At 39.6% G+C, this 23476-nt stretch overlaps 1 protein-coding gene across 2 annotated transcripts in view; it reads left to right on the top strand.

Moving 5' to 3' along the window:
• The window catches only part of ARHGAP42 (Rho GTPase activating protein 42), a 315580-nt gene that overhangs the window by 80437 nt on the left and 211667 nt on the right, over positions 1–23476 (top strand). For both annotated transcript variants that reach the window (XM_054438876.2, XM_063671373.1), the window contains exon 2: positions 8395–8490. In XM_054438876.2, the coding sequence (XP_054294851.1) occupies positions 8395–8490 (96 nt within the window). The remainder of the gene's footprint in view (positions 1–8394; positions 8491–23476) is intronic.

Here is a 23476-nt window from a genome sequence, read left to right on the forward strand (position 1 = left end):
CTCCTGAGTAGCTGGGATTACAGGCATACGCTACCACGCCCAGCTAATTTTTTTGTATTTTTAGTAGAGATGGGGTTTCACCATGTTGGTCAGGCTGGTCTCGAATTCCCGACCTCAGGTGATCCACCCACCTCGGCCTCCCAAAGTGCTGATTATAGACGTGAGCCACTATGCCCAGCTGTTTACAGTGAATTCTTAATGTTAAGAATATTTTGCCAGTTAGTTTACATTTCTTTCTTTCACTCTTTTTCAAGTGTCTGCTTTCTGTTAGGCACTAAGGGCAGAAAGAGATGAAGAATATATACCTATCTTCGAGAAGCTTAAAACCTAAGATGTTATTCAGTGTGGCATTAGAAAGTAGAGGAATGAGCGTACATTTCCTTTGTTTTTTTTTAAAGTTTATTTATTTGAGATAGAGTCTTGCTGTGTCTCCCAGGCTGGAGTGCAGTGGCATGATCTTGACTCACTGCAACCTCCGCCCCCCGGGTTCAAGCAATTCTCCTGCCTCAGCCTCCCAAGTAACTGGGATTACAGGTGCGTGCACTATTGTGCCCAGCTAATTTTTGTATTTTTAGTAGAGATCGGTTTTCCCCATGTTGGCCAGGCTGGTCTCGAACTTCTGATTTCAAGTGATCCGCCTGCCTCAGCCTCCCAAGGTGCTGGGATTACAGGTGTGAGCCACCGTGCCCGGCTCCTTTGTCTTTTAACATGGTGTTTTATAATGACCATTTTATATACATTTGCTGCTAGATTATTCCATGCTCAGCATAGCTAGCTCTCTCTCATAGAATCCAACACATGGAGTCTTGCTATTTTAAAATTTATATAGCAGGTAAAGGATTTGTTAAATGTTGTAAGGCTCATAGCCTTCCCAGTTCCTCTTCCTCTTCCTTCTCCTCCTCCTCCTCCTCTTCTTCTTCTTCTTCTTCTTCTTCTTCTTCTTCTTCTTCTTCTTCTTCTTCTTCTTCTCCTCCTCCTCCTCCTCCTCCTCCTCCTCCTCCTCCTCCTCCTCCTCCTCCTCCTCCTCCTCCTCCTCCTCCTCCTCCTCCTCCTCCTCCTCCTCCTCCTCCTCCTCCTCCTCCTCCTCCTCCTCCTCCTCCTCCTCCTCCTCCTCCTCCTCCTCCTCCTCCTCCTCCTCCTCCTCCTCCTCCTCCTCCTCCTCCTCCTCCTCCTCCTCCTCCTCCTCCTCCTCCTCCTCCTCCTCCTCCTCCTCCTCCTCCTCCTCCTCCTCCTCCTCCTCCTCTTCTTCCTCTTCCTCTTCCTCTTCCTCTTCCTCTTCCTCTTCCTCTTCTTCTTCTTCTTCTTCTTCTTCTTTTTTTGAGACAAGTCTCACTCTGTTACCCAGGCTGCAGTATAATGGTATGATCACAGCTCACTGCAACCTTGAACTCCTTTGCTCAGTGATCTTCCCACCTTAGCCTCCTGCGTAGCTAAGACCACTGGCACAAGCCACTGTACCCAGCTGATTTTAAATCATTTTTTGTAAAGTTAAGGCCTTGCTGTGTTGCCCAGGTTCAATTTCAACACCTGGCTCCAAGTGATCCTCCTGCCTCAGCCTCCCAAAGCGTTGAGATTACAGGCATGAGCCAATATGCCTAGCCCCTCCCAGTTTTAATGCCTATCATTCTTTGGGGATTAACTGTGATATGCCATGAAAGAGCATCCAGTTTGGGAAGCAGAAAACCTATTCCAGTTGGAGTCCAGCTCTTAGACTCCAGGCAAGTTATTACTTAACCTTTCAGAGCACTGGCCCTCATAGCTTTGTGTAAGATTTAAGTATGTAAGAACTTTGAAAAAGTAAGACATCTTGCCAACACTATTGCTGTTGTTATTGAAAGCATACATTAAAGCTACTTGTAAGTAGTAAAATGTTGTCATCATCATTATTTCTGAAAGTGAATAACTTATGTTTTACAAGTGACTGTAAAAGCCACATTAGGGGCTTGTAGGAATGTGAAAAGAAAGAAGGAGGGGTAAAAGACATCCAGGGGCTTGGAGTATTTACCCAATTTGCAGAAATTGATGGTTTCAACAAAAGAGCTGTTGTTTACAAGGTAGGGTCTTGGATACTTGGTTAATATTCATAGACGGTAAAGTTTCCTACCGTTAATATACTACTTAAAATAAAGTGGGTAGGTTAGGTTTACAAATCACTGAGATAAAGGTTAAAGTATCACCAGAGAATCCCAACATAATGGGCAGTTAAAGGCAGAGAAAGGGGTCACGTTGAAAGGGGTCAGAAAGAGCTTTTTGGAAAAAATGAGGACTTGAGGACTTGAGAGAAATCTTGAAAAAAGGCCTTTTTTTTTTTTGGACAATGTAGAATGAGAGGAAAGTATGTTCTAGGTAGGTAGAGTAACAATAAAAACATAGATACAAAAGAATAGCAGGCTTGTTTCAGACAATTACCAGTACCTTAGCTTGGTATGAGTCTTTATAGGTATGGTTGAGTATGTACATGGAAGCTACCCTTTGGAAAATTCTAGACATATTGTTTTAGCCTTCCTGGTGCATTGCTACATCTTTCAAGTCCCTGTTCTTAGTGAGTCTTCTAACAACTCTACCCCTACACACTCAACCCAAACTGATGTGCCTTTTTATTTGCCACCTTTATTTAAGGTCTATGTGCAAAGCAGTGTGGCAATATGGTGAAGTGGGGATTCTGGAGCTGGTGCCCTGGGATGAAATTTTGGTTCTGCTTTTCCTAGCTAGTGTGACCTTGGGGAAGTCACTTAACTTATCTGTGCCTCAGTTTCTTAATCTGTAAAATGGGTGTGCTGGCATCTAGTTCTTGCCGCTATTGTGAGGACTAATGGGTTAATTTATATTAAGTGCTTACAGAAGTATCAGGTACTAGGTATTGTTGTTATTAATCTCTGTCAGAGAATTTATCGATTGCCCTCTGTTATGATTAATTACATTCCTCACACCCCTACTGGACTGTGCCCTTCAGGAGGGAAGGATACATTCTATTTTAACCTTTGTATTCTCATTGCTTTATTATGTCTGCCTTCTGCATGGTTGTGAAAAGATGATAATTCTGAAACACATATATCGAGACAGATTGCTCCTGTGAGTCTTCCTTAGATCCAATCCCAGAGAAGCTGGATTTTAGCAAGAACTACCTTAAACTAATGGACTGACTGGTTGTACTTGTTCTGACATAAATATATATAGCCCACTTCCATAACTAACATTGTAAAAGCAATTCCATTAACACTTCCAAAATAAAAGGGAGACCTCAGTTCTTAAGTCTATGTGCAAGAAAAGTTTTAACTACATATTTATTTAATTATAGGTATTTTGTATTCCTCTAATGAATTGAAGTTTTAGTGTTTCATTAGCATCATCTAATCATGGAAGCCGAAGGTTAACTCATTCATATGAAAACATTGTTGACTAATTAAAGCCCATATAACTTCTTTTGAGTTATAATGTGAATGCATGTGAAGACACTCAATGCTTAACTTTCAAGTTAGGCAAATGGGAAGGATGTGGGGTATCTTTACCTTGCGCAACTTGCTCACCAGTAAGTGAATATTGGATAGTAATAGGGAGAGACACCCCTGTCTAAACTAGATTCTTAGATGGCATGGGATCTTTCATTTTATATTTAAGAGAAAAAGTTGGCTCTTTAGTATGATATTTTAACACTCAACAACAAATTTTAAAATTTATTAGGTTTTAAAATCAAGGCCTTTCTATTATGTGGATGAACTTTATTTAAAAGGTTTTAGAAACAGCTCTTCTGTTTTTTGTGCTGGGTCGTGGTTTAGAAACTTTAGTTAGACAATTAGAAAAATATTGTTTCATGTGATTTTAAATTAATGGAAGATATTGGGCTTTATAATTCAGAATCGCACAGTCAGTAGGAGATGGAGCCAAGAATAAAAGCATGAGCTGGATTACTCATTTTAGAGGTTGATCATTATTACTGCCAGAAAATATCATAACTTCTTTACCTTGATGGTTTTTTTGACCTCATCATTACTTCGGCATTAGGAAAATGAGAATAAATAGGAAGAAGATCAAGAACCCGAACATACTTGAAGTTGAAAATGTGTCATATTTCAGACTTCCCCTTCATTCTTGGAATTATCATTTGAACTAGTTGAGAGCCATATTTTCTTGTATAATCCTGTCTCTCATTATGCTTCCAGAAGGACTGTGAAAGGATCATTCATGCATTCTTGATTCCATCAAGAGTCGAAATAGACACCCGTCTCTTACCCAGAAATGCTGAACAATAATACTGTCATGGCTTGATGGCTTTGCAGTGTAGCAAGAAAAGTTGAAACTGCTATCAACAGATTGTCCTGAGCACTTTCCAAGGTTATGTAAGGTCCAAGAGTTGCCATCTTTATAATTGAAACTGAAATTTTTCTTTTTCCTTTCTTAGATATTGAACATGGACATCGTCAACATGTTCTGAGTGCTTTCTATGTGTTTGATGCTGTTCTAAGTTCTTTATCTATATTAACTCATTTTCTCCTTACCATAACCCTGAGAAGTGGTTCCACTTAACAGACGGGATACTGAGGTACAGAGAGGCTATGAAACTTACCCACAGTCATGACACTTAATTATTGGTAGAGGCAGAATTCTAACCCAGTTAATCTGCCTTCAGCACTCATACTCAGTAACTTGACAGAGTGGCTTATAAGTGGGCCACTGTGTTCTTGTTTGGGGATGGGGATTACTGGCATGCATTCACAGTGATCTCTGTGCAGGGACAAAACAGATTACCTTTTTCAGTCAAGGTACGAGGCCATGGGAAGTCAAGAACAGTCTGGGAAGAAATGGGAGGTTGTGTCATGAGTTCCCTAGGACAGAGCTTCCAAACAGGCTCGTCTAGGTTTGAGAGAAGTTCAGAAGAACTCTTGGTGGTGGTGAGGAGGAGAGAGAAAGAAGGATATCCATTGAAGGGTTCCCAAGCATCTTGATCTGCCCTTGTATCCCCAGTCTCAACTCTGCTGTAGGAATTACATTTAGGGCTTCAAATCCAGCAGAACATAAGGCCTTTATTTTGTACTACATATACAACTAAAGGGGTGTTAAATGGAATGGTTTTCCTAAGTCTCAGGGAGAGCACCCAGAATTAAAAACGAAACTGTCTAATGTATGTTTAAAAAGAAAAGCCTGTCTGAAATTTGAAGTCGGTGGTCTACAGAATTGTCCTTGGTGAGTGTGTTGGTAGGTCCTTGGCTGACAGTGGTACAAAATGTGACCTTCGTGTTTGGAGACCTATTCAATCTTGAGTGCCCACGTTGATAGGTACTTGGACTTGGGGTTTCATGAATGTCGGGGCTGCCACAGTAAGTCCTGGGGTTTTGTCTAGGCATAGGACCACAATTATTCTGTTAAATAAAAAATATTTTGACATTTGTAAAAAAGGTAAGGAAGACTTTGTTCAGGACTATCACAACAGGTGTAAAGACTATGTCAGTAGATGAGAAAGATCTGAGTCAACTCTAACTACAACAAGAAACAAGTGGGAATTTATAGCCAAGGAGCAGGATGTGGGGCATTGAGTGGATGGAAAATGAATAAGAAGAGACTTCGACGGTAGTAGGATTCTTGCTGAAGAAAGGTGGGGGATGAGGAGTTTGAACAGATATTGAGGGTAGGGGATTCTTTCTAGACTGACTTAGTAGAATCCTTGCTAAAACTAGGCTCTGCAGGCCCAGCAAGGGTCAGGGACAAGGTGGAGTCCTAGTCAAGAAGAGGGCTTAAAGGAGCCTGACTAAAATTTAGCCAAGGAGGGCGAATTTATCAGTTCCTATTGCTTGATTAAATGTAAGGACTCAGATATTAGACTTGAACCCATGCAAGAGACACTGTTAAATGAAGTGTAGAGTGAATTCCAGAAAATTCTATTTTCTTATTGATGTAGACATCTGTGGCTGGGTTGACATAAACGATAAGAGTAGCTCTGAGACATGGGATCTTTAAAATTTTCCTGATGCTGCACTGTGAAGTTGATTTATTTTTATTTATTAGACTTAAATAGGGTTTATTAAGTGCCAGGCACAGTTCTAAACCCTTTCAAATATTAACTCATATAATCCTCAAAACAATTCTGTAAGGTGGTTATGCTGTCTTCCCATTTTATATATAATTATGCATTGCTTAACAACAAGAACACATTTTGAGAAAAACATCCTTAGGCTGTTTTGTCATTGTACAAATGTAATAGAGTATACTTACACAAGCCTAGATGCTATAGCCTACTACACACCTTGTCTGTATGGTGAAGTAGGCTATCCCACCTAGGCTACACACCTTTACAGCATGTTACTGTACTGAATACTGTAGGCAGTTGTAACACAGTGGCAAGTATGTATATCTAAACATATCCACACATAGAAGAGGTACAGTAAAAATACAGTATAAAAGATTACAAAAAGATGCACCTGTGTAGGGCAGCTACAGTATAGTCTAATGTAGCTACTGTGGTGTATATTTTTATGTGGTGCTTGACTGTGTGAGGAAACAAAGGCCCAGAGGAGTTAAATAATTTGTCCAAGGTCACATAGCAAGTAAGTGGTGGGGCTTGGATTTCCACCCAGGCAGCCTGGCTCCAGAGTCTTCATTCTTAATCACTCGGTTAGGTTGCATCCTGGGCTGTTGACTCCCGGGGATTTACTTCTTATTATTCTGGGCTTTTCTTTTTCAGCCCATAAATAAAGAATTCTTTTTCTGGGTTTAGGCAGACTCTGGGCCTTGTTCAGACTGAAGTCAGGATTGGAGAGTATGTTTGAGTCTCAAAGTTATTTGTAAATAGCCTTTGAGGTCATCTTTTACCTTCTTGAACAAAATCAGTAGTTTATTGGTAAAAACACATTTTCTACTTTTTCCACAGTTTGTGCAGAATATTATTGGTGACTCTAATCAACCGTTGGCTTTTTTCTCTTCACCAGCAAGCTCAGTAGCATTCCTCCTTTTTTTTTTTTTTTTTTTTTTTTTTTAAGAAAAAATGCTCCAGTAGCTGAACAATGAGAACATATGGCCACAGGGAGGGGAACAACATACACTGGGGCCTGTTTGGCCAGGGGGAGGTGTAGGGGGATGGAGAGCATCAGGAAAAATACCTTAATGCATGCTGGGCTTAATACCTAGGTGATGGGTTGGTAGGTACAGCAAACCACTATAACACACGTTTACCTATGTAACAAACCTGCACATCCTGGCTGTGTGTCCTGGAACTTGAAATAAAATAAAATAAAAATGCTCCATTTATGGTGAGTGAGTGGTAGTTCCTTGATAAAGGCTTTGGTAAACTGGCTTCCAGATAATACACATCTGCCACCAAAACTCTCTTAAAGCAGTAAATCTCTACTGTGTAGAGCAGACCAGATCCATTTTCAGTATTTATAGTGTCTTTAAATTTTGGTTAAATTAGTCAAACTGGTATTTTTTATATATATATATATATATATATATATATATAAATAAATTATTATTATACTTTAAGTTTTAGGGTACATGTGCACAATGTGCAGGTTAGTTACATATGTATACATGTGCCATGCTGGTGTGCTGCACTCACTAACTCGTCATCTAGCATTAGGTATATCTCCCAATGCTATCCCTCCCCCTCCACCCACCCTACAATAGTCCCCAGAGTGTGATGTTCCCCTTCCTGTGTCCATGTGTTCTCATTGTTCAATTCCCACCTATGAGTGAAAACATGCAGTGTTTGGTTTTTTGTTCTTGCAATAGTTTACTGAGAATGATGATTTCCAATTTCATCCATGTCCCTACAAAGGACATGAACTCATCATTTTTTATGGCTGCATAGTATTCCATGGTGTATATGTGCCACATTTTCTTAATCCAGTCTATCATTGTTGGACATTTGGGTTGGTTCTAAGTCTTTGCTATTGTGAATAGTGCCGCAATAAACATATGTGTGCATGTGTGTTTATAGCAGCATGATTTATAGTCCTTTGGGTATATACCCGGTAATGGGATGGCTGGGTCAAATGATATTTCTAGTTCTAGATCCCTGAGGAATCGCCACACTGACTTCCACAATGGTTGGACTAGTTTACAGTCCCACCAACAGTGTAAAAGTGTTCCTATTTCTCCACATCCTCTCCAGCACCTGTCGTTTCCTGACTTTTTAATGATTGCCATTCTAACTGGTGTGAGATGGTATCTCATTGTGGTTTTGATTTGCATTTCTCTGATGGCCAGTGATGGTGAGCATTTTTTCATGTGTTTTTTGGCTGCATAAATGTTAAAGGATTCTGGTTAAATTAGTCAAACTGGTATTAAAGGATTCTGGTTAATATAATAGAAAATCAAAGTTATATAATGTTACATTTGGAAACTCATCCGGATTCAATAGAACCTCACCTTATGGACTGTTTGCTTAACTTTTAATTGCAGATCTGTCTATGGCAGTGCAGAAATTTTCCCAGTCATTGCAAGATTTCCAGTTTGAATGTATTGGTGATGCTGAAACAGATGATGAAATTAGTATTGGTAAGTACTACTGTTTTAGAAAGTTCTACTTCTAATATTTATTTTACTGAAATCAAATAGACACACACCTAAATAATAAACATCTAAAGTATTTTCTGACTTTGACGATACTATAAGGGTGATTTTGGGTTTCTATGGAAGAAATTTTTTTTTTTTTTGGAGACAGAGTCTTGCTCTGTCACCCAGGCTGGAGTGCAGTGGCATAATCTTGACTCACTGCAACCTCTGCCTCCCGGGTTCAAGTGGTTCTCCTGCCTCAACCTCCTGAGTAGCTAGGATTACAGGCACCTGCCACCATGCCCAGCTAATTTTTGTATTTTTGGTAGAGACAGGATTTCACCATTTTGGTCAGCCTAGTCTCGAACTCCTGACCTCAGGTGATCCACCTGCCTTGACCTCCCAAAGTGTTGGGATTACTGGTGTGAGCCACCATGCCTGGCCTAAAGAAAATATTATAAATTGTTTTTAAATCGAAGCTTTAAAAACTTCGTGTTTGTTTGTTTGTTTTTTCCATAAGGAAATGACTTAATCATTCTATAACTCAGGTCAGCCCTGCTTTGAATTATTCATTCAAACAAATATATATTAGGTGTCTACTATTAAATATACCAGGCACTGGTTTAAAAAATTGTCTTCCTTTTTTTTTCTTAATATTGGTTTCTTTTTTAACGAGAATATTTGTTTTTAAAGAAAACAAATCAGCCATGATTCCCTAAACCAGCTTTCTTGCAGATGCAGAACATTACTGGGGATCAGGAGACTTGAACCCTTGACATAGCCTCAGTAATTTGGCAATCTGTCCCTGGGGAAAGCATGATCCTTTCTGAATCAGAAGGATTCATCTCCCAGAAAATGAAGAGGTCGTGTTATGTGAACTCTGAAGTTTTATCTATATCTGACTTTTTATTGTTTGAAGGTCTGATTCTTGTAACTCACTCCACCCCCACCTTTTGAAGACCCCTACATTTTCCAGCTTATAGATGTGTGGTCCCTTTGTAGGCTGGATTAGAGATATGTCATGTAATGAAAAGAGTATATAAAATATGTATGTATATTTTAGAGGATATTACTAAGTGTACCCTACTTCTGGGTATAAAAATACAATATTATAAACACTTAGAACAGTGATCAGTGATTCCCAAACTTCAATGTCGATAGGAAACACCTGGAATTTTTTATTTTTTTATTTTTTCTTTTGAGACAGAGTCTTGCTCTGTCACCCAGGCTGGAGTGCAGTGGCACGATCTCGGCTCACTACAACCTCCGCTTCCCATGTTCAAGCAATTCTGCCTCAGCCTCCCAAGTAGCTGGGACTACAGGCACCTGCCACCATGCCCGGCTAATTTTTTTTTTGTATTTTTAGTAGAGATGGGGTTTCACTATGTTGGCCAGGTGGTCTTGAACTCCTGACCTCGTGATCCACCGGCCTTGGCCTCCCAAAGTGCTAGGATTACAGACGTGAGCCACCGGGCCCGGCTGGAAATCTTATTAATTGCAGGTCTTGGGTTGCGTGTAAGATTCATATTTCCAATAGATTTGAAGGTGATGTCCACGCTGCTAGTCCATGGACTATGCTCTGAGAAGCAGGGATTTGTAATCCCCTTCATACCTCTCCACAATCACATTCCTCTTCTTCCTCTGCCCTTTCTTTTTCTTCTATAGTTCTACCAGTTATGTCTGTATTTCTAGACAGTACATTTTATTAGCTTTGACTACCTAAGTAGCAAGTCTTAGCACAGACCTCACTGTGAAACAAAAGGGCAATGTTACCCCCACAAAAAGAAGGCTCTTAGGAGAAGTTAAGCTGAATGAGTTTTGGATTCATTGTGTGGCTTTAGCTTGCCTGCATTCACAAGAGCTCCTTTTGGAGAAATCGCTGGGCAGGGTACAGAGTCCTTAGACAAGCTGTCTCTGCATGTGGAATTTATATGATGCATACATCATTGTGATAATATTCGCAGTCTTTCTGAGCAGATATATGCCAAATGGTCACTCTCTTTGCTTGCTTTTTTAGGAGTGTTAGTTAATTTGAGGGGAGGGTGGAGTGGCTGGTCTCCTTTAATTTAAGCTATAATTTAAGCTATAAATGCCATGAAGGCAGAAGCCAGATTTTTTTCTTTTTTAACCCTTTTAGCCTTAGCACTTGACCCAGATCCTAACGGTAGACCCTCAGATAAATTGTTGAATAAATGACACAATTTTACTTATAAACTTTAATTTTTTTCACTTATATACATATTTTTCTAATACAATGATAATATATAATTTGGTATTTTATTCTTTGGAAAGAGGATTATAGCAAATACTCCTGGGTTTCCACAGATGATACAATGTTAATGGCTTCATGAGTTTATTTCATCAGGTTCATATACATGAATTTATGAAATAATCCCTATAGTATGTTCAGGTTACTTCTGGTTGACCCTTTACCTGTTATTAAGAGTACAGAAAACCTCTTTCTGTATGTTTCCATTTCCATTAAGCTTCTTACTTAAAAGACATCTTGTAGTCACACATGCATGTAGTAACTGCAGACGTAGGGTTTTTAATCACTATGTTACGCAGCCTTGTAGGCAGATGTTAGGTAATTTCCCCAAGTTGTAGTGAACTTGATATCTCAACAGTGGTTTGTTTGACTCTTTCCACTTTGGCTAATTGAACATTGTTGTGCAGCTGTTGCAGATTAGATTCGAGAGGTGTGAAGAGATCAGTAGGTGAAGGCTTACAAGCAATGAATATTACATTAAATCTAATACTATATGGGCTTTGAGAAGTTAAATCTCGGGTTGGAGATCAGGAGATGAAGAATCTACACAAATAGAAGTGATGTTGCTTGCTAATTTTAAATCAGGAGACTTATTTAACCCCTTTGCACTCGGAATCTGATTTAAATTGCAATGCTATTAGGAAAACTTAGAGCAAAATGACTTACAAGTATAAAATATTTCTGGAACAACTCCTGTAAAAATATGGATATGTTTCCATATCCTATTCAACACTTTTTACCCTTTACCTGAGCTTCCACATATCCTCTAAACAGTTAAAAATAAATTATGTAGATAATAAAGAAGTAGTAGGAGGAGGCTCTGAAGAATCATTGCTGACCTGGAAGATTATGAGATTATCCCAAGCTGTTCTACAAAGGACAATAAACTGGAAAATGTATCCCTGGGACTAATGTGTGTATCTGGAGTGAGTGGAGCATAAGGATCACGCTTATCCACCTTCGTTGGCTTCAGTTCTACGTGGGACGGTACAGCGTTTTCGCTGTCTTTACCTTGTTGAAGCCTGATTTCCAGCGACTTCGTTATCGCTCTGATTTAATGAAAGAGGAATGAGGTAGGGAGGGCTGTGACTCTGAGCAGCGAGCAATAGCCCCACAACACTCTCAGCTGGAGTAGGCTTGAGACCTACTGATGACATAGCCACAAAATACTGTGACTTACAAAGAAGCTCATCTTCTGTATGTGGGTCATGTCAGCGCAAAAGGACTTGAAAAGTAAGACATCGACAGGCTTTCTGTGTGTAAGGTGTGGTGGTGGGAATGGGTAGGAAGGGAAGAGGAAGATGGATAAAAATGTCTGCTTTCATTGTGCTTACAGTGGAAGAGGATGAAAAAAAGGTTTTGGGCAAAGTAAGGAGGAGAAGGTGGTGTTACTCTATCAGTATAATTGCCTAATTATGAAAGTTGTTCTGGGAGCGTGTTTGATGTGTAGGCCTGTGTCTGGCCTGTACATCTGCCCCAATGCTTCACGGGTTCCCTCAGCCTCCACACTTTTGGCCTGTGCTTGCTGGGTTTTTTGTTTTGTTTTGTTTCGTGCCAGTGACACACTGCTGGCTTGGAAGGAGGCAAAATGGGATTCGTTGTTCAAGACACAGTGGGGAATTCCTGTGGCTCAGAGAGCAGGTCAGGACTGAAGTCCCAAGCAGGGCAGTGTCCTGCACTTTTTTTTTTTAGCACCTCCCTTTTCATTGAAGAGCATCAAGAGACCATTGCCCTCCCTTCGCTAAGGATAAATGAGCTGCAGGTGAGCTTTGGCCTGTTCCCTTTCATCCGCTCACTGCAGTGCTGGGTGAGTGGAAAGTGGCCTATTGAGTCCATCCACTGAACTTCCCACAGCTGCACTAACTGCCCACTTTTTATTTGGCTTTGGTTTTTTGAATTGAGTAAGGAAGACATTGAGTTAGGCATACAGTGCTAGACACGTGGGGCTCCGAAATCGGTGATGGAGGGGAGGAGAGTGACTATAAATCAGTAAAAGATAGATTCAAGCCTCTTCTCATATATATTTATAGGGGCAGACCAAATACAAAAGGTACCATCATTTAACTATAATTACACAAGTAATATGTATGTAAATACAAAAACAATACCCATTGCATCAGTCCTGGAGCACACTCTTGCATGGGAATTGATAATCTTCCAACATGAGTTATTTGCCCAACCTTAAAACCTTACTGATAGGAAATAAAAGGTTATTTGTGCAGAAACTAAAATCATATTCTTTTGAAAACACTGTTTATGGTGGGTTAGTTCAAATGGCTGGGTGTCCAAAGATACTACTATGAATCTGCCTATGAGACGGGTTGTTTAGCTGCATTGATTTAGCACATTAGTATATAGGATAATAAAAGACTTTAAGTCTTAGCACATCACTTGAGAATTTTTATCCACACCAAAGCTGAAGTATGCAAGTTACTCTATTTTGTTTTTGTATTAAGTACTTATAATTTGAAATCATTTTAAATCAAAGATTAAAAATGAGAAGACCTCTAGGTTTTAAAAAAATTTAGATATTGTGGCCGGATATGGTGGCTCACGCTTGTAATCCCAGAACTTTGGGAGGCCGAGGTGGGCAGATCCCCTGAGGTTGGGGGTTCGAGACCAGCCTGACCAACATGGTGAAACCCCATCTCTACTAAAAATACAAAATTAGCCAGGAGTGGTGGTGAATGCCTGTAATCCCAGCTACTTGGGAATCTGAGGCAGGAGAATAGCTTGAACCTGGGAGGGGGTCGTTGCGGTGAGCTGAGATCGCGCCATTGCACTCCAGCCTGGGCAACAAGAGCAAAACTCCATTTCAAAAAAAAAAAAAAAGTTAGATATTGTTAGTCAAACTGAACTAGTGGCAATAAAAATGTTAGCCATTAATATGAGGCAAAGTTTATTCATTCTATGTAATCTTGGAAACCATTGGAAAGTTAGTTGCAATTGTGTGTAAACAGCTTGGTTGGTGATGTTGTGTGATGACCTAGACTCTCAGGAAAGTCTTGAACAGTATGAGCTTTGGACTCAAGAGATTAAACATTTACCAAGAAGGAGAGTCACTTTGCTAATAAATATTTTTGGTGGAGACTTCATTCCTTTAGACACACCTAAACAGAAAATTCCTGTGGTAGTGACAGGCAATACACTACCATTTGTCAACCAAGGTAATAGCTCCAAATTAGGAGTGGAGAAATGAGTCAGTCAGTTAGGTAGTTTGGATCGAACTATATTTTTTAACAATCCCCCAACTATTTCTGACATAACTAGTGTATTGCTGGTCCCTTGTTTACTCCATTTTGAATACAGATATGTAGACATAGCAACAAGGATAGTGCCTAATAGTTAGCATCGGCTGGGCACGGTGGCTCACTCCTGTAATCCCAGCACTAGCACTTTAGGAGGCCTAGCCAGGCAGATCACCTCAGGTCAGGAGTTCAAGACCAGCCTGGTCAACATGGTGAAACCCCATCTCTTCTAAAAATACAAAAATGAGCTGGGCATGATGGCACACGCCTGTAATCCGAGCTACTCGGGAAGCTGAGGCAGGAGAACCACTTGAACCCGGGAGGTGGAGGTTGCAGTGAGCTCAGATTGCACCACTGCACTCCAGCCTGGGCAACAAAGTGAACTCTGTCTCAAAAAAAAAAAAAAAAAAAAAAAAAACGAAGAGCGTGTCGCATTTTTGAAAAGAAGCTGTTGTATGGAAATGTTTGTACAAATCGTACGTGTACTGATTGATGGATGAGAGCTCGAACCTGAACCGAGTTTTGTGTACAGCATTGGCTGAGGTGCCCTGACATTTTTACTTCTTGTTCTGTCTTTAGGAGAATGTGTTGAAAGGTGAAGGTATAGCAGGTTAAAATAGTGACAGTTCAAGTCACAGGAGCTTTACTATGTCTTCCTGTGCTGGCAGTGCTTTGCCGAGGTGCAAATATTTATTGTTTGATTACCTCTTTGAGGCTGGGTGTGTGCATCAGTGGGTTACTGTGGTGAGGTGTCTTACCTTGATCTGTAGATGGAAGCCTGAGAGTGATCTTGGATACCTGATCTGAGGGTGTCAAGAAGAATTTTTTCAAGGGAGTGGTTGGAAAATCTCATTCAGTTTCTTTGTTGGAAGAGTGACTGTGTAAAAAGGCATAACATTTTCACTTATTTTGAAGATGCGTCTGTTAGGTCAAATGGAAAGGTAATATTTGATTCTGTTTCCCAATTGAGAAATAAGAATATAGTCTAGGGTGGGAAGTATGGGAAACAATTTACTTTGTGTATTTGGAAAGGATTCCTCTACAGTGTAGAAACACTTTGAGAGATAATAGCCTTTGTTTCAGGTTAAAAATCGTAACTGCCATAATAAATGCAGAAAATGCATTCAAAAGATCATTAATAATTTTTGTTAAAAAATGACCTATTTTCTTTTTTGACTTAAACAAATTCAATGATTAAATTATTGAAAATGCTTCTGTGAAAATTTTCTTCAGAAGTTGGTCGTGAGCTACAAATATGCATTTTTACAGTTTACTCTTAATATTTATCTAGTGATATTGTGATACAAAAGGGTAGAACTGGGTGGGGTGTGATAGCTCACACCTATAATCCTAGTGCTTGCAGAGGCCTTGGCGGGAGGAATGCTTGAGACCAGGAGTCCCAGACCATCCTGGATGAGGCCCCAGTTCTATAAAAAGTAAAAATTTAGCCAGGCATGGTGGCATGCACCTATAGACCTAGCTACTCAGGAGGCTGAGGCTGCAGGATCCCTTGAGCCCAGAAGTTGAGGTTACATTAAACTATGATCACACCACTGTACTGCAGCCTGGGTAACATGATGAGACCCTGTCTCTTAAGAAAAAAAAAAGAAAAGGTGAAGTTGTTTGTAGCCATGAGATTCTTCTTGGGCATTTTTAGGAAAAATTTGTAAACCAAAGGCAATGCCATTATCAACCACAGCTGAACTCTTCAAGAGACCTGTGATATTTTATTAAATTCAAAGAAGTAAACTACCTTCTTATTTGCTGAATCAAAAAAAAAAAATATCCATCAGTCTTTACAGACCCTCATTACAACCACTTAAATGTGGTTATATAAATCAGGAAGTCGTGTATTAAAGTGGAACATTTCTAAATGCCTAAATTGTTTATACAAATAACATTTTCTTTTTAACTCTGCAGAGGAAGCATATTTTACTTTTTAATAGCTCTCAGTTGGACAATTGTATTATTGTTTTCTTTTTTTTTTTTTAAACCACCCTCATTTTTGTACCCACACAGAAACCACCCACAATTAATGATGGAAGCAGCTGGGAAAGTTGCACATTTCAGGTGGTTTTCCTCTCTTAAAGAAAACACGCTGCTTGAGAGAGATGCTTTTATCATATTAGCTGTGTATTTTGAAGCATTTTATTTGACTTAATTTGAAATTCAAAAGATTAGGTGTTTCATGTTTCAGGCTTTGAGTAAAAAACAACCTGAAAACTTGTCATGTCACAAGCCTGGAAAGAAATTTATCTTTTAACTTATTGATAGACATTAATCCCCTAAAACTTCATGTCTTTTTTTGTGACTTTGTTCTGCCCAACAAAAAATAGCCCAGTCTTTTGTACAGAGGGCTCACTTGCTTATCACCTGTAGCAAATTATATGCTCTTTGAGGTCCGAAAGTTTTACTCATATTCCTATTCTTTTGTAGTACTTTAGAGCTTTATTTGTAGCAAAGATTTAATATTTGTTGAGTGAACAACCCCACCTGTAAAAGCTATTAAACTTTTACAGAAATGAATCACTTTAGGGTAAATAGAATTTTAGGGCCTTACATTAAAAATAATATATGCACTGGCTGGGTGCGGTGGCTCACGCCTGTCATCCCAGCACTTTGGGAGGCTGAGGTGGGTGGATCACCTGAGGTCAGGAGTTTGAGACCAACCTAACCAACATGGAGAAACCCCATCTCTACTAAAAATGCAAAATTAGCTGGGCTTGTGGCACATGCCTGTAATCCCAGCTACTTGGGAGGCTGAGGGAGAAGAATTGCTTGAACCTGGGAGGCAGAGGTTGCGGTGAGCTGAGATTGCACCGTTGCACTCTAGCCTGGGCAACAAGAGCGAAACTGCGTCTCAAAAAAAAAACTAAAAAACATATATATATATGTATATATATGTACTTACTTGAATATATCTACTATGGTTCTTTTCAGTATGCTAATCCAAATTTTCAGAGGGTAATAGGTCATAAATTTACACACATGCACACACATATATAATTTTTACATGTACTTTAGAATCATTTAGAACAAGTTTTTGGCTGGGTACAGTGGCTCACATCTGTAATCCCAGCACTTTGGGAGGCCGAGGCAGGTGTATTACCTGAAGTCAGGAGTTCAAGACCTGCCTGGCCAACATGGTGAAACCCTGTCTCTACTAAAAATAGAAAATTTAGCCCGGCATGGTGGCACGTGCCTGTAGTCTCAGCTACTTGGGAGGTTGAGGCGGGAGAATTGCTTGAACCTGGGAGTCAGAGGTTGCAGTGATCCAAGATCGCGCCACTGCACTCTAGCCTGGGGGACAGAGTGAGACTCCATCTCAAAAATTCAAAAAAACCAAAAAAACAAGTTTTAAAAATATTTATAAATATTAAAATAAATTTTAAACCAGAGTTAAAAATTTATTCTCTTTTTGCATTTATTCAATATTTATTGACTACCTGTAATGTGATAAGAACTGTGCTTGTGAAAAAGGTGGTCCAAATTTTGCCCTCATGGAGTGTACAAACTAAAGGATAAGGTGGTAACAATACTCCTCTTTTAAAATAACATAACTTTAAAAAAGGCTTATTTCAGGGAGGTGGATAGAGAGTCAAGGAGGACTTTTATCTATGGTTAGTAAAAAATAATCTCAACAAAATAATTAGCGTAATAAATGCTATGACCCATGCTAATTTGGGGTGCAGAAATATATACTTGATCCTAATTATTTGCAAGTTTTATATTTGTGAATTAACATATTCTAAAATGTATTGGTAACCCCAAAGGCAATATTGCTGGCGCATTTGTGGATATGGGCAGAACAGTGATGAAGTTGGTCTACCTGACCCACCCAGGATCCACTCTATGAAGCATGGTGGAGTGTTATTGAAGACTAATAATACGATAGGTTTTTTGCTCTTCTATAAGAGCAACATTGTTAAAGCCAAAGGCCGATGGGGATTAGAGTCAGAAACCGGCTTTGTAGCTTTCTCTTGCCTCTCTTTTAAACTTGTCTGTGCCTGCATTTCCTGGTTGTACAACTCATTTATTCAGTAAATACTCAAGTATCAACCAGATCTAAGCCACAATGGGTGGCATAGGTGGTTTAAATTTTTTTTGGAGGACACCAACATTAAACAACCAATGACGTGAAGTCACAATTGTTTTGAATGGTGTGAAAACAAAGCTAATTATGCTAATAGAACATAGTCAAGATAGACTAGGCATTGTTGGGTGCCTATTGGTTAACATCAGACCCTAGAAAAATAAGTGATGGCCCTTGTGGGTGTTATGTGCACAGCTTGCACTTTTGTTAATTGGAAAGAGTTCAGTAGTAATAGATCATTTCTCAAAGTTCAGCCCACTGGCCCTTTTTTTTTGGTATTTTCCTAGTTTTCTTTGTGGAGTTTCTCTACCTTATGTTGAATATACTGTAATATAAATTGTTCATCAGCTTTAAAATAGTCTTTGAGGATGGTATTGTACCATAGGTGTTTTCTTGGTGTGGAGTAGTTTACCTCTTTCTCTCTGGGAGCTGCATTTCTATAGTTCTAGGATCTTTCTCTTACTTTCTTTATGTACATGTAAGGGTGGGGAGGAACAACATGAGCTGTTTTTTTGTTTGTTTGTTTTTTGTTTTTTTTTTCTGAATGATCAGAAAATGCTACTTCTGACTTAGAAATGTTGGCTTGGTTTCCTAAATCACAAATTTAGTATAGTGGAGTAGAAAGAGACTTTGGTGAGCATGGGAGATAATGCTGATGTTTTCCTTCAGAACTAGAGGTGAAATGATTTTCTGAAGTCACATGGATACTAGAACCTTGATAACTGTCTCTTAGATTGTCAACTTTGACTTTGAGGTTACTTGTTCATTCACTCAGTAAATACTTACCAAGCACCGAGAATTTGTCAGGTACCATGTTGGGTGCTGAAGATACATCATTGTGCAAAACAGAAATAAATCCTCACCCCAAAGGGTTTTGTATTCTTGTCAGAGGAGTTAGATGATAAAACATGTAAGTTCACTATATATTAAACTACAAGAAGTGCTACAGAGATACAAAGAGTCACGATTATTCAGATTTTTTTCTGTAATAGTTTTAATATACAGATATCTATAATTTTAAGATGTTGGTGTTACAACAAACTGCCTGTGAAGTGAAGCTTGGTTTATTCTCCATTAATCAAATTTATATGATCCCACAGATATTGACCTAATTCTGGATTTGAAACCATTTGGTGCAAAAGGAGTAACTGACCTCGGAGGCACGCTGGCTGCACCAGCACTAGATTTTATTTTATTTTTTTTTTAATGCATTTAGAGCATTGGAGAATTTTCGCAATTCTCTATTTGTCCTCCTGCCCTGGATAATTGGACTTCTTTTCCTGCTTAGGCATACTTAGTCTGATTGTACACTTGAGTTTTCATTACCTTGATATATGTGATATTGAAGAAAACCAGGATGTGATATCCTCTTAGCTGGAGTGTAAGGATTGAGAACCAGAGAATATTGTAGAAGACTTGCTATGTAGTCTAGAGTTTAATTTGCAGGTTCTCAAAAAACACTCAAGGCCTTTGATTGCAGTTGCATTTTAGGAGGTTTCTTCTAGCATACCATATATGTGATTCATTATAACATGGAAGTGTTTGCTAGTTCACAGTGAGTCAGAGATTACATGCATCACAAAATCCTTTATGCATCAAGAGAACACTTTTTAAAATGTGAATGAAATAATAAAAATATAATTTCAATTTTGACATAAAATGTTTGGACCAGAAAGGCAATAGCCTTGGAAATTGTATCTGTTAGAAGTGAGTTAAGAGGCAGAATATAGACAATCAGAAGTTAATGGAACTAATTGGCAAAAAAGTAAGGACAAACATATGAGCAAGGAAGAAGACATTTGGGGATGAAAAGGAAGCAGAGTACAGAGGGAGAAATTTGAAAACAAGAATAGAGTTGAATCACAGACCTAAGAAGTAAAAGAAACGTTTGCCTTGGATAGTTATCTAGGAATAGGAGGCTTAAAAAAAAGAGGTGAATTTGGAGTAATTTCTTTGTCAAGGATAGAATTCAGGATAGTTGGTGAGTCGTGATTCAGGGGGCAGTGGAGAGAAGAGCTTTGGTGTCATGCTTGATTTGTGGGACTCGGAGATAACATCTCAGTGCTGAGAGTACTATTTCTGCCATTGAAATACACATGAACTTCAAGTAAGGAAGTAAAGATGATCCTTAAAGATCTTATTGAAATATACACTTTCCTACTTAAATACAGTTTAAATCTTTAATTCCTCACACAAATCATGCATTTTATTTCCCAAAATCAGGAGTTGCCAGACTGCCTAGCATCACAATCAACTGTGGGGAGCCTTAGAAATTTGATTTCTGGGCTCTACCCCAGGCCTGAACTAAGGCAAACTCCCCTGGGTGATGGCCGTAGGATCCTTTAATTTTATGGAGATCCTTGGTGTCTCATGCAGCCTGTGGAAAATCACTGCTTTAAACACTAGTCTTGGCTGGTCATGGTGGCTCACGCCTGTAATCCCAGCCCTTTGGGAGGCTGAGGCGAGTGGATTGCTTGAGCCCAGGAGTTCGAGAGCAGCCTGGGGAATATGGGGAAACTCCATCTCTACTAAAAATACAAAAATTATTTGGGCATGTTGGTGTGCACCTGTAGTCCCAGCTACTTGAGAGGCTGAGGTGGGAGGATCACCTTAGCCCAGAAGGCGGAGGTTGCAGTGAGCTGAGATCGCACCACTGCACTCCAGCCTGGGCAACAGAGTGAGACTCTGTCTCAAAACAAAACAAAACAAAAAATCAACAGTAGACTTGTGGTATATGCAGAAGAAGGCACGGTGGGAGGGTGGTACTGTTTTAGTCTATTCCTGCAGTGTGCCTTTTGAATGGCCAGATCCCTGATTCCCTGTGTCATGCCAGTGCAGCCACCAAAGCTGTAAGTGCCACTTGTTTGTAGGGAAACCTAGTCATTTCTTGCCACTTTGTCCTTTGCAGCCTGAGAATAAGTTTTGTTTTAAGTGTATGTCTTTAGAATAAGAGATGATTTTCATGAGCCAGTGCCGATGCTGTGCAAATTTCCCAGGGATGAAAAAGAAAACAGCTTTCAAATTAAAATGATACACAAGGTGTGACTTACTTAGTTCATGCTGATGTGGACTTTGGATTCCCTAAACTTCTCTACCAATAATGAGTGTCTTCTGAGTGCAAAGAACCTCCTGGTTCATGCAAACATGAATCAAATCATCTTGTATTCTTGTTATACTTACAAAATAGAAGAGGGGGTCAAAAAATAACTTATGATCTAATCAGTGTAATGCTAAAGAGAATGCGCCCAGTGCTTTAGGTACAGTAAGGACAAACTGCTATGAGAGTATCAGAGCCAGAGAAGGGGTTTCCAGCTGGGGACATCCGAAGATGCCTAAATAGAGGAGGTTATTTGAACTGGGTCCTAATGGTTAGGTATGATGCAGACAGAAAATATAGGTAAAAGAAAAACACAGAAATGGGAAAATTACAGGAATGTGTAGTAGTTTCGAAGTGCAAAGCTTGAGATTAGAAATAGTAGCATCTTGGACTAAGTTACATAGGCACGTACCTTATGGCCACATCATGGGGGCCTCAAATTATTTGCAGTTTGGAGTTTGGACCCTTTTAAAAAATCCATTTAAGGATTTTGAGTTGGATAATGACATGATCAAAGGTGCCCTCTAGGAGTTTTATTCTAGCATCCCTACATACAATGAGTTAGAGCCGCAGAAGCTGGGCAACTAATGTAATATGACAGCAGAGATGAAGTAAGATCCTTATATGGGTATGTAAGAAGGGTAGAGGAGAGAAATCAGCAGCATTTGGTGATTGGATATATGGAAGGAAGGACTGAAGATTATTCCTCACTCATGCTACTAGGAGAATGGTGTTACCAGCACATTTATGTATTCTTATGTGCCAGGGCATCTGGGGGTGGAACAAAATTATGAACTTAGTTTTGACATGTGTTAAACTTGAGATTCAAAAAAAAAATCCTTAGTATTAAATTTCCTGTAGGTAATTTGATGTGTTAAATTTAGGATGAATGGATGGTGCTGTGGGGCTATACCTACAGTAGTGAAAAAATGTATAAATTTCAGATCAGCTAATTTGGATTCAAAATTTAGCGCTACAAGTCATTAGTTCTATGACCTTGCATGTTGTTTAATCTGTATACTTCAGTTTTCCTATCTGAAAAATGCAGAGAATGGCAGTAGATTTGAGGATTTTACATGTGACTTTCTGATGGGATGTTGTGAGCATTAAAGAGCTTTGCACAGTGCTAGCACCATATCGGGTAAATCTCCTCCTCCTTGCCACAGCCCCATGTTTTTCTGTTCCTTGGACCTCATTAGGATAGTAGGGCCCTTGCCTGGAGCTAGTATGCAGACCAAGAGGAAGGAGAAAACAGCATTGTGAAGAGGGAGGAGTGTTGATGAAAATAACAGAGAGGGAAAGAGAGAGAGGGAGAAGAGAGAGAAATGAGATTAGAGGCTTACTGTGGAGTTGTTAGCTTTTGAGAGGATGAGGGCCCTTTTTCTGAGACAGGAGACAAGTTGAAGAGAATGAATAAAGACAGTGCTGATCAGAGAGTCTTGAACTTCTCTCACAGAATCAGGAGGCCAGGCCATCTGGTAAGAGTGAGGGGAAGCCTGGGGCTGGGTTCTTGAGAGAAAGACGAGAATTCTTTTTAGATAACCACTGTGGGAAATAAGATTAGGAGTGAACTAGAGTTGAATAAAAGGATTGCCAAAAAGCAAAAGCAAAGGGGTTAGATAGCTTGAACTTTTAGTGTCCTTGTGGGTGTGTGAATTACAGAGAAGAGGTCACTGGAGGTTAAGAGGTTGTGGAAAAGAGCACTGGGCAAGGAAGCGGATGTTGAGGCTTCACTAGGGTGGGTGGTGTCAGGAGCTTGAGTACAGAAGAGCATGAATGGGGTGCTTCAGCCTGCGGAATGTGAAGGAGTGCTGGGAGGTCAGTTCCTGATGGCAGGAAACATGGGGGCAGTGTGAGGTGTAAGTGGTTGCTTGTCAGCAGCAAATTACTGATTATTCCCCTTCAGTCAGGATACTTGGCACCCGATTACTCTTTGAGCATAAACAGCTCTGGAACTGTTTGCCTTTAAAGATGATAAGCCTGTTCTTTTTCTCCTGTAATGTAGCAGGATACAGACTGGCACTACTTTTTAATTTTTTCCCTTTGACAATAATGGTTTGTTGGGAGAGAATAGACTTTGGAATCAAACAATCAAAATCAAATACCTGCTTCTCTACCTACTAGCTCTGGGATTGTAGGGTAAGTTCTAGCTGATGGATTGTCTTTCTGTGAAATCAAGATAATGCCTACTTCAGCACCTCATGTTATGATGTGGACATTAAATGAGATAGTATATGTAATGTCACCACCTCTTGGTAGAGGAGCTCCCAAATGTGAGAATA

This window comes from Pongo pygmaeus, chromosome 9 (genome assembly GCF_028885625.2).
Source record: "Pongo pygmaeus isolate AG05252 chromosome 9, NHGRI_mPonPyg2-v2.0_pri, whole genome shotgun sequence".
NCBI lineage: Eukaryota > Metazoa > Chordata > Mammalia > Primates > Hominidae > Pongo > Pongo pygmaeus.